General features: G+C 56.6%; 4 protein-coding genes across 4 annotated transcripts; 2 read left to right on the forward strand and 2 right to left on the reverse strand.

Annotated features, from left to right (window-relative positions):
• Positions 1 to 34: 34 nt before the first annotated feature.
• On the reverse strand, positions 35 to 333 carry SPRG_09511 (hypothetical protein; the record flags this gene model as incomplete). The annotated part of the gene is made up of 1 exon (XM_012348937.1): positions 35 to 333. A coding segment is annotated over one exon (299 nt), but the record flags the coding sequence as incomplete, so codon positions are not given.
• Positions 334 to 1,043: 710 nt separating this feature from the next.
• Positions 1,044 to 6,317, forward strand: SPRG_09512 (hypothetical protein). The gene is made up of 2 exons (XM_012348938.1): positions 1,044 to 4,484; positions 4,872 to 6,317. The coding sequence occupies exons 1-2, from the start codon at positions 1,106 to 1,108 to the stop codon at positions 6,248 to 6,250; spliced, it is 4,758 nt and encodes a 1,585-aa protein (XP_012204328.1). The 5' UTR covers positions 1,044 to 1,105; the 3' UTR covers positions 6,251 to 6,317.
• A 330-nt stretch (positions 6,318 to 6,647) lies between these two features.
• On the reverse strand, positions 6,648 to 7,893 carry SPRG_09513 (hypothetical protein; the record flags this gene model as incomplete). Its single annotated transcript, XM_012348939.1, has 1 exon — positions 6,648 to 7,893. The coding sequence occupies one exon, from the start codon at positions 7,891 to 7,893 to the stop codon at positions 6,736 to 6,738; it is 1,158 nt and encodes a 385-aa protein (XP_012204329.1). The 3' UTR covers positions 6,648 to 6,735.
• A 1,334-nt stretch (positions 7,894 to 9,227) lies between these two features.
• Positions 9,228 to 10,472, forward strand: SPRG_09514 (hypothetical protein; the record flags this gene model as incomplete). Its single annotated transcript, XM_012348940.1, has 1 exon — positions 9,228 to 10,472. The coding sequence occupies one exon, from the start codon at positions 9,228 to 9,230 to the stop codon at positions 10,392 to 10,394; it is 1,167 nt and encodes a 388-aa protein (XP_012204330.1). The 3' UTR covers positions 10,395 to 10,472.
• Between the last annotated feature and the right edge of the window lie 632 nt (positions 10,473 to 11,104).

Consider the following 11,104-nt stretch of genomic DNA (forward strand, 5'->3'; position numbering starts at 1 on the left):
AACGAGGTAGTCGAAGCGAAGGGTTGTGGTCGACTCGGCGAGTGCGCCATTCACGATCGAGCGCAGAGTCACGTCGTGGTCGTTGATGCGCTCGGCCGCGCCTCGCAGGAGCGTCACATTGGGCTGGAGCGCCTTGTCGAGCGGGATGAAGAGTTTAGGAACGTACGACTTGTCGACAAGTGCGCGAGGAATTCCCACGGCGTGAAACGTAAAGCTTTGTTTCTCGATCACCGTGATCTTGACGGCGGACGAGAGCTTGGACGCGAGCGCTTGGGCAAACTGGATGCCGGCGGGACCGCCTCCAATGACGACAACGTGGGGTTGCTGGACCATGGTGGTAGTGTTGTTAAGCTGGACGATTTGAAAATGGATCGCAGAAGCAAAGACGACATGCTTGGCGCCATTTTGTGAGTGATGATGGACATCCGGCGTGGCCATTGTGGTGATGTTGTCGATGCATGACAGCCATAATCGGCACATGATTGGCTACATTACAGCAAATCAGAGGCGACTATTTGGGATTCACTCCATGGATTGGCTGAAATGGAGGATTTACCGCTACATTCCCGATCGAGTGACTTCATGGGACGCATCGGTTGACGTTGGCGCTAGCATGTGGGACACCGGCGAAGCAACTTCTACGGCGCATACACCCATGGAGATTTTGGGGCCTGGAGGCCTAATGTTTTCTCCGTTGAGCTGCCCCGTCTCTGGAGTCAGAGGTGCAAGCAAGCTACATGTAAAAATCTAGTAGCATATGTTGGTATGAAACACAGTACATAAACGCATGACATGCTCAGACTTATTCGCTGCCGATACTCTGAATGTTTTGGATGTTGCCTTACTCTCCGCTTGAAGGTGGCTCTTATATCTCTCTAAACATTTCGAGAATTACCCGAATTACTGTTGAGAGTGGTCGCACACCACTGGTCGCACACCACCCGTTGTGTCAAGCGTGAATCCGAAACTCCCATACTTAAAGCCCCAACGCTTGAAAATGCACCCCGTGCTGCCTCTTCAGCCGGGCCCGCCCTCGGCCGGATGGCGACGCTCGCGCCGAGCCACTTGTTTTGCGATCTTTGGGCTACTCTACCTCTGGTTTGCTATGACTGCCGCGGCTTACTACCTCGTGCCGCTTTCTTACACGTTTGGGAACGACCTTTGGTGGCCAGGCTACAACTCAAGTGGGTACGCACTCTTTCTTGTCGACGCCATCAACAACATCTTGGAGCAGCCACCTGAGGACACTATCATCGATCTCTCCGCTTTGAAGATGGCAAAATCCTACGCACCGTCCACGCGCCTCGTTCCTGAGCCCCACCCGACACATGCACGAGCCCTGCTCCTTACGAAGCTCACGTTCATCGAGTATGCCATCGCAAATATCCGAAACACGTCGGCAGACCAAACGCTGATGGTGCCGACACACTTTTGCTACGTCGACTTTGACCGGCGCTGGGAACTTGCGCACTCCAACGCGCGCCAGGCGCGGTGCGAAGCGCGGTACCGCGCAAACGGTGCCGTCTATTTGGCTGCAATTCTTCGCAACCAAAATTGGACAAGTTTCATGCGCGTCTACGGTGAACACTTGCAGGTAGCCGTTTTGAACGCGGTCACCTCGTCGGGCACTGCGGGTCACGCATGGTTGAACGCCACGGCCCACTGCTCGTCGTCTCTCCAAGACGAAGCCGCGCATTGGCGATCGTTTGGCGTGACGCACTTTACGCTGCAGTGGCAAAACAACGCGTTCACAGGCCTCCAATCGTCTCTGACGGTGGTGAATCCGCTCAACCTTGCGTTTACACTCGAATTGCTTCACTCGACATACACACAGGGCCCATGGACGTCGAATACTCTCAATATCTTCTTCATGAACGAGATTTTCTTCATGGCTATGTGCGGCCAAAGCCTCGTGCGTGGCGCCACAAACTACTTTGGCCTTGCGCAATGTGTCTACTCGGCAACACCCGAGTTTGAAGGCTTCCTGGGTCTCAGCGATGCCGATGGACATTTTGTCCAGCAAACGGGACTCGTGCGCGATGCGATTGGTCCGTTCTTGTCTGTGGATCTTTTTGTAGTGGCGCCGCCGCCGCCACTCATCACTGTGATCGCCGCCTTTGAGCAGCGTTTGTATACATTGCTCGAAGCCAACAGCAGTGCTGCGAGCGCGTACCAGCAACTCTCTCCTCTCTCGGTGCCGCCGACGCCAACGTGGTGGCAGAATGGCTCGTTCCTCTTGTATGGGGGCAACCCCATGTGCCTCTACAACCCTCCAACGTCGTTTCCGCAGCCGTCGTTTACCTTTGGTGACGCATGCAATACGCAGGAGCGTGCAATAATGGTGGTCGCGCCATCCGCGTTGGTGTTTGCCGTGAGCATGAATCGGATATCTGCCCGGGAACTATGTGCATCGATTGATGATGTCGCATGTCGGCGCCACGTCACGGTGGCCAGCGACCTTGCAGTGACGTTATCCTGGAGCGATGCCGTAAACACGGCATCGTTGGCGTCCACAGTCAACGCGACGCAAGTGCGGCTCATGCAGTTTGCTTCGAATCCCCAAGGCACCGAGTGGACACTTCTTACAGCACCAATCCTCTTTGATCCACTATTCGGTTGGGCAGCTGTCTACGACTGGGTGACCGGGCGACGCGAAGTGGTCTCGTTTGAAGGAGACAACGGAACCCTCGTCTTAGTCTCGGACGCGTATACCGATGCAGTACACGTGGACCCGAACACGGCGCCGTTGAGCCAAGCATCGGCCATCCTCATCTACACGCTACTCTACTCGTCGCTCGTTCTTTGGGCAACAGCCATCCTGTGTTCTTGGCTCGGGCTTCGGTCGCGACTGGCATTTGCGGGTCAAAATTTATTTGTCTTCCATCGCGTCGCTGGCTCGACCTGGCTCGGGCGACCCATGATGCTGCTTCGAGGTTGCTCGGCGGTCATGCTTCTCGGCACATCGCCCGTCACACTCTCGCATACCAACGGCATCTCGGCACTCCAGACGGGTCATCGTCCTTACGTTGAGACACTCGTGCTTGCGGGCGAGGCGACGTGGATCTCATATGCACTGAGCGAGGTCTTGTTCGTTTTGCAACCCAACGGCTGGAATGTCGACGCCGCGTTCGTCTGGGTTAGCTACGTCATCTTGGAAACGACAGCGCCGGTTGGTGTCGTGATGGACCTGCAATCGTCGTGTTTTAGCTCTGACTTTATCTATACCATCACGTGCACGCATGGCTCCATCACGATTGGCAGCACCCGCCGTGTCGTGCTGCTGTTTGGCATCCAAGCGATCGGTCTCTTGATCGCATTGATAACTCGACTGTGGCATCGACATGCCACACGTCGCTCGGATAGCGTGCTTCTCTCTGGCGCTGCCAGTGTTCTCTTGACGCCCGACTTGGACGACGTGAGCTGTCTCCTCGCCGGTCGCGTGCCGCTGCGACCAGGCCGCATTTGGTTTGACGTCAAGCTCTGGGTCATCGTGCGTGTGGCACCACCGCATCTGCGGGTTCTCCCGCGCCTTGCGATGCACGGCCCGTCGCCATCTCGGTACGCTCGCTTCATCGCGTTGGCTGGGTTCATGTACGTCGTCGCGGACGTCTATGGCAGCTACTCGTATCTGGGTGTCGCACAACGCGCGTTGGCCAACGACCTTGTCTGGCCCGGCTTCAACCTCACACATACACATGTGTTTCTCTCAAAGTACCTCTGGCGTCAGCTTTCGTTCAATGGGACGTCGGGTCCGTTGACACTCGACGTGTCATATTTGAGTGCGATGGCCCCCGTAGGTGATCCCGTCACAAGCTCTCCGTCTCATTTTGGCGCTCAAATGCAGTACACGACTCTGACGTCGCTTGCTACAGCAATTGCAGCGCTTCGGCGTCTAGACCCATGTCTCGCACCGTGGGTCTTTACCGCCTACTGTTATCTCGATCTCGGTGGTGTCTACGAAATGGCGGCATCGACGGCACGTCAAGCGCGCTGTCGCACGCACTTGCGGTCCAACGCCGCTGTCTACATGGCGTCGCTCTTGCGCAACGTTGCGTGGACGCAGTGGGATACATGCTGGGGTGATGCATTTCAGAGCGCATTTGGCGTCTACCTGCAGCAGTCGGCGGCGGGCCATGCGCTTCTGGCATCGTTTCGCGCGCCTCGAGGATCGATCCCCGGCGAAGTCGACCTCTGGCGCTACCACAGGCTGAATGTTTATCAATTGCAGTGGCAAAATTTCAAGAGTATTGGCCTCATCAACACATATAGTGTCGAGAACGCACTTGGCGTCGCGTATCCGTTCACGATGCAGCACTCCCACGGACAGTTTCGTCTCGAGTTGCAAACCACGTTCAAGCTCTACTGGTCGCTCGCCAACGATTTCTACTGGACGATGGCAACCAACACCTCCCAGAGCTTGTTGCGGGCGTCGCCCACCTTTCGCTATGCCAACCAGACACTCGAAGACGTCTATCTGACAAATGGTACGTTTTTGCAGTCGCCACTGGACGCTGGTTTTGCTGCGGTCCGCGCCGCTCTTGGGCCCTTTGGTGCGATCGACACCAAATACATCGATGTGCCACGCACCGTGCGACTGGCAGCAAGGCAGGTACTCACGGCGGTCGCCGCGCATCGAGCCTCGTCGCAATCTCATCAAGAAGCGTATGCTACGATCGATGTTGCCTTTATCAGTTCCGTTGTGCCGGCGATATGGCTCGACGTTGGTTTTTCCACGGCGGGGGGCTCCCTCCTCTGCCCTGTGTCGTCGTTGCAAAGTTCAAGTCCAATTTCTGTCGGGTTATTGCGTCTCTTCTTGTTTGAGAGCACGTGTTCAGGAGGTACATTATCGGCCTCGTACGCACAAACACCAGAGAAACTGGTCTTTGCATCGCGTTTTGCGGGGTTATCGCCGACGACCAACCTCACGTCGCTCTGCCGCCAAGTGCCCGGCGCCGTCGACGACTGCGAAGCCGTGCTGCGCAACGTTGTTGATTTATCGTCAACGCTTCCACTCGAGTCCAATGGGACATTGTCGTCAACTGCGCACGCCGCTCTATCGGCACTCAACATTCAGATCATGCAGTATGGCACGAACGTCGCTGCTCGAGGATCCATACTGACCTTGTACACTTCGCCGCTGCTCCACGATGACTTCCGGTTTTTCGGGTACACGTTTGTCCACGACTGGATCTTTGGCCGGCGCGACGTCGTCTCCTTCACTGGTGACGTTGGGACACTAACATTGCTCTCGGATCTCGTGCTACAAAAAGTGGAACCTGTCCAAAGCGCCGAGCTGCCCACGGCGTACGCTCTCTACGCCTTTGCTGTCGTCCAGTACGTCACGCTCGCGATCGCGTCGCTCGCGGGACTCACTGGCATCTACATCCTGGCCAGTCGTGGCCACATTGACGGTCGAAACATGCTCAAACTCAGCCGTGTCGGCGGGATTGTCTGGGTCGGTCGTCCGCTCTTGCTGGTGCGCAGCTTTACAGCGCTCTGCCTCCTCTCGACGGCCACCCTCTCGCTCGAGAGCACTGGTTATACGATGTACTTCAAATCCGACGTGCCGGCCACCTTGTCGACGTGCTTGGCGGCGAGCGAGGTCACGTGGCTGGCGAGCATCGTTAACGACATCGGATTGCCTCTCACGCAAGAACACTCGGCCCGCTACGTGACGCTCCATAGTCTGATCGTTCTGGCGATTGCATCCTTGATGAGCTCGCTTCAACCGGTGGCCTATGCGGCCGAGATGGATCTGCAATGTGCGCCGACCGCGTTGGACTATCAAGTGACGTGTTCGACCGCCAGAATTGCAATCGGGTCGTACGACCGACTCGTCTTTCTTCTCGGGACGGTGTTGGTCTCGAATGGCCTCGCCTTTGGTCTTGTCCGCGTTTTTTGGCCCGTCAAGGCCAACGACGCGCGACACAGCAAGTCGTTCTTGCTGACGGCAGGCGCCAAATTTCTCTTCAAGCACGACAAGTGGTTCTATCGGGATGTCTACTACATGGACCGAGCTTCCGCGCTCCTTAATGGTCTCGTCACGATACATGTGCGCAGTCAGCGTTTGCTTTTCGATGTGAAATCCTGGCGCCTCTACGCGGTGCAGCTCGAAATCGACCATGTTCCTACCCGGTTGGCGTCAGGCGTGCCGCTCCACGACGCGTCGACCGCAAGCTTCCGAGCCATTGCCGACTGCTATGCAAAGCATCCTCAAGGAATGAGCCATCTCCGACCGCTCTACCCATGAGTCAAATCGTTTTGGTGACACCACACGGAGCTGCTGGATAAGAATATAACCAGAAATCTGCACGCCGCCTCGGTGATGGGGGTTGGTGGGAAAGGGGTTGGTAAGGTAGGATGAGGTGCTAGAAGGCCAAGGGTGTGGGAGAGGTGTGGGGATGGTAGGAGGAGGAAGCTAGGAGATTCAGAGATTAGAGTAAGGGGGCATGGGAGATGGTCGGTAGGGTGAGGGACGTGAGGAGGTATCGGCGAGAGGTTTTATTTATTAATATTCATCTAGGTTGAAATATTACGTGGAGTTGTGTGCAAAGCGTCTTATTTTTCGTGTGCAAAATCTATCGACTCTCTATCCATGACCCTCGATCGCGCTTGAAACCGAACACAAACGACATCCCACGGCTCAGCATATGTAGTTGACACTCGGAATTATACGTATATATATTTCAAACGACATTGTGTAAGGACGGCAGAACCAGTTTCCAGGGAAAGCGCCTAGGACGGCACGGATGCGTTCCATGTCCCCCATGTCCGGCTTGCAAAGTAGTCGGTCCCCTTGATAAAGCGCACGACCCAGTCGCCCAGCACGAGCGGTCCATAGAAAGGCAGTGGAAACTGTGCGACGCCCGCGTACGGTCCGATCGGTAGCAGCATGAGACCGACGGGGTTCATTGCAAACGGTGCTAACGGCGTCTTGTACAAAAGGTGCTGCGCGAGCCCGTAGCCCAAATGTTTGGCTTGCTCCATCGCCACGTACGCCATCTTGGGCGACGGATGGTTGCTCGCATCGCCAAGGACAAAGATGTGGTCCTTGCCTTCGAGCTGCATGGACGCTTGGACCTTGATGCCTTGGGCAGCCACAAGCTCCGGGTAGAGCGCGGCAAGGAGGCTCGTGTTGGGCGTCATGCCGGCGCACACGAGCTGCACGTCCGACGAGACGACTGTCCCGCCCGAGAGCGTGATGGTTTCGTGCGTGAACGAGTGCTCGGTGCGTCGACTCGGGAGGCGCTCACCCAGCACGAGCTTGACGCCATGGGCGACGAGGCCCTCGGCCACCTTGGCCCGGAAGAGCTCCGACATGTTGGCGTTCGCAAGCAGCTGCGCGTTGCCATCGACAAGCGTGACGGTCTTGGTCGGGTACTTGACGGCGATTTCACCAGCAACTTCGCAGCCGACAGCGCCGCCGCCGACGATGAGGATGCTCTCGGCAGCAGCGATAGCATCGATGGCCGCATGCACCGACGCCGCGATGGTCTCGCGCGTGTAGACGTTCTCGGGTACCTTGATGGGCGCCGCGTAGCTGCTTCCGGTCGCAAGGATGCAATAGTCGAACGCGAGCTCCGTGGCGTCATCGGCGAGGCTGCCACCGACGTCGATGGTCCGGACAGACACGGCCGCGTCGGTCATGGACACGGCGAGACCGCGGACGAGCGTCACGTGCGACGGCAGTGCCTTGTCGAGCGGAATGAAAAGCTTGGTCACATACGACTTGTCGACGAAAGCCCGAGGCATGCCGTTGGCGTGGAACGTAAAGGTCTGCTTCTCGATGACCGTGATGCGCGCGCCGGGTGCGTAGTGGGCCAGCGACTGGGCGAACTGGATACCGGCGTAGCCGCCGCCAACGACGACGACGCGAGGCGCGGGCGATGTCATTCTTCTGCGTTGGCGACCTTGAGCAAAGGACCAAGTGGGCACCAAGTGCAAATTCCTTCAACGAAGTCCACGCAGGTGATGCGTGATCATGGCATGCCGACACGCGATTGGCCACATTACAGCGAATCACAGCTGGGCATTCAAATAAATGCATTTTATTGGTTGAAATGGCAACGGCCGCGTTGAACACCACAACGCAATCTACCCCACACAACAATGCTCGCTACCCTTGGTCTGGTTGCTTTTACATGGCGTATGTTCTTGAACATGCATTATCTCGATATATTAGCAACCATGACTAGAGACTGTGGTGTGCCTGGGACCATGGCTGCAATGGATTCTATGGTTCTGGTCTCGCCACGATCGCACACAAATGGATGACGAGCCGCTAAGATGGCCATCATCGCTGACGAATACCGTCATCTTTAGAAACCGGTCCTCTTGAGAGACGAAAATGAGGATCCGCGTGTGCTCAACGTTATAAGTCGTTGGTGCTGCTAGAGAAGGTCGACATTTGCCCTCGAGCCGCCAACGACAAAGTCGGGTGTGCGATAAAACGAGTACGACAGTGCAAGTGAAGGAGCGACTCAGACCAGCAACCCACTCTAGGGCGCCCGTCGTGTTTCCGTGTTCAGTGTGAATTCACTTGAGCTTATCATGGGGTTGGACAGCGCCAAAAGCCAAGATTGCACCTGCATCTCGATAGACAGACAAGTTTTGTGCGAGGGACGGTGGAAGAGTCGGCAGCAGCCGTGTACCTGCAACTGCCGCCTTTTCTTGGTGTTCATGTCACCGGAAAGAGGCTGCTTGCGTGGGCATGAGCTTGCTCTGTCTTTTATTTACCGGGTCACATGCCGTCGAAAAGATTCGGCGGGGTGTCCCGTGGTGTGGTTTCGCGTCCCTTGTATTACCGGTACATCCACGCGTGAGAGACGCCTCTTTTAATCGTATCGTATTGCAGGGCACTACTAGTAGTATAATACCGTAGCTCCTATTAATACTCTCTCTTTGACATCGAGGTTGCAACTCCTCGCAGAAGCAACTTCTAATGGTCGATCGTGGATTGGTCGGCGCGGATCGTCCGGCTCCACACCGATTGGTCCAAAATGAGGCCAATCCAAGTAACGTATTCCCGCGTCTCGACAATAGCGCGTTTTCATTGGTCTTTTTTTACCCAATCCAACACGGATAACGTAAGCATTTTTGCCACGTTAGCTGTTGATGCCCACGGCCAACGGACATCATCGGGCATGGCACAACACCGCTGACCGCGATCTTGCGCAGCACGGTCGCCGCGTCCTATCTCACTTCTTATTTCTTGACGTCGACCACAGATGACGACCACGGTGCAAGAGATCATCATTGTCGGCGGCGGCTACGCGGGCATCCAGCTCGCGCAGGCCCTCGCGTCGAGCTTGCCAGCGACCATCGCGCACGTCACCGTCATTGAGCAGCAGTCTTTCTCGTTCCATGCAATTGGCGCCCCGCGCGCGCTCGTCGACAAGAGCTTTGTGCCCAAGCTCTTCATGCCGCTCGACAAGGCACTGCCAGCCCACGCGACACTGGTGCGAGGCATCGCAGAGTCCATTTCTGCCACCGACGTGGTCGTTCGTCGTATCACAGACGACGGCGACGAGCTTAGTACGACGACGCAAACGATTCGGTTCGACCACCTTGTGCTCGCCACGGGCAGCCGGTACCCGGCGCCGATCAAGGTCGCCAAGAACGTCTACAACCGGTCAACCATTGAGGCGTCGCTTCTCGAGACGTACGACCGCATTGCGGCAGCTTCCAGCGTCTTGATTGTCGGGGGCGGCGCCGTCGGCTGCGAGATCGCGGGTGAGATTGCGACGACGTACCCGGAAAAGACCGTCACGCTCGTCGATGGCAACAAGGAGCTCGTCTCGAACGCTGTGGTGTCCGACAAATTTCGGACCCGCCTTGCAGACGGCCTCACGCAGCGCGGCGTCAAGCTCATTCTGGGCGAGCGATTGCCAGAGCGGCTCACGGCGCACTCGTATGCGACCACTACGATCACGCTCTCGGGTGGCACGCAAGTCACGTCCGACGTGCAGCTCGTGTGCGCCGGTGGCACGCTCAACACGTCGCTCATCGAGGCGCTGGATCCGTCGCTGGTGACGCCCACCGGCATCAAAGTCACACCGGCCTTCCAAGTCGACGATCCCAAGTACGAAAATGTCTATGTCCTTGGCGATGCGAGCAACCACCCGTCGCCCAAGATGGCGTACGTTGCCGGAGCGCAAGCCAAGTTTCTTGCCGCCGGGCTTGTGAAGAAGATCAAAACCGGCGCGCCGCTGCCGCCGTTCTCGGCCGGCTCGACCCAAGGCCTTTTGATTCCGATTGGCCGAGACGGCGGTGTCGCGCAGCTTCCACTCTTTGGCGGCGTCTTTGCCGGCGACTGGCTCGTGCGCAAGATCAAGAGCAAAGACTACTTTGCAACCAAGACGTGGGCCACGTGGAACGCCGCGCTGCCGCAGTAAATGGACGTCGTTGTATGGATATCTTTTATCTTTTGTACGTGTATTGCACGGGAATAATATACGCGTATTCGCTTGCACTCGTACTAGTATTGGTTGGTTGGGCGCAAGGGAATAAATAAGCTTATTTATTCCCTTGGTTGGGCGCAAGCAACAATTCGTGCTAAGGCTGCATCGCCTCGAGATCAAAGTGTAAATACGGTTCTACAAACTGTACAAACAAGGGCGATGCAGTGTCTTCATGGATACTGGCGTCTGTCTCTCCTGGCACCCGTTTTATGCAATGATGTCGTGACGTCCACCACGGGATGGATCTCTCCGTGCGCAGCTCACTCCCAACGACCAAGTGCTGGTGCTGACTCCCATGCATTCAGGCGTAGCACTACGTATGCGAAGTCTTTGAGTTAGTTTTGTGCTAATTCGATTTCAACGCGAACACGTTTGATTGATGGATTGATGTCGTGACGTGTCATCCTGTCCGCGCTCGAACACACTATTTCCGTGATTCAACCAACACCAAATCCGTGCGACGCTGCGCCAATGAATGTGCCCAATCAGCAATCAGCAGCAGCATGGACGCGCTCTGGACGAACGCGGGAAGCCAGCCCATTGCCGGTGCGACGACACGACAATATCGTCCACGTCTAGTGGCAAAGGTTGACCATATACTAGACATTGTCAAGGCCAATGTGCATCGCACGGACGTGGGCGAA

Source organism: Saprolegnia parasitica (assembly GCF_000151545.1).
Source record: "Saprolegnia parasitica CBS 223.65 unplaced genomic scaffold supercont2.49, whole genome shotgun sequence".
NCBI classification, from domain to species: Eukaryota; Oomycota; class Saprolegniomycetes; order Saprolegniales; family Saprolegniaceae; genus Saprolegnia; species Saprolegnia parasitica.

Bases quoted from the DNA above. Each gene is read 5' to 3' on its own strand.
- SPRG_09512 (XM_012348938.1), top strand. From the start codon at position 1,106: ATGACTGCCGCGGCTTACTACCTCGTGCCGCTTTCTTACACGTTTGGG. The intron at 4,485-4,871 runs GTACGTTTTTGC...CACAAACACCAG, and splicing joins AGACGTCTATCTGACAAATG to AGAAACTGGTCTTTGCATCG.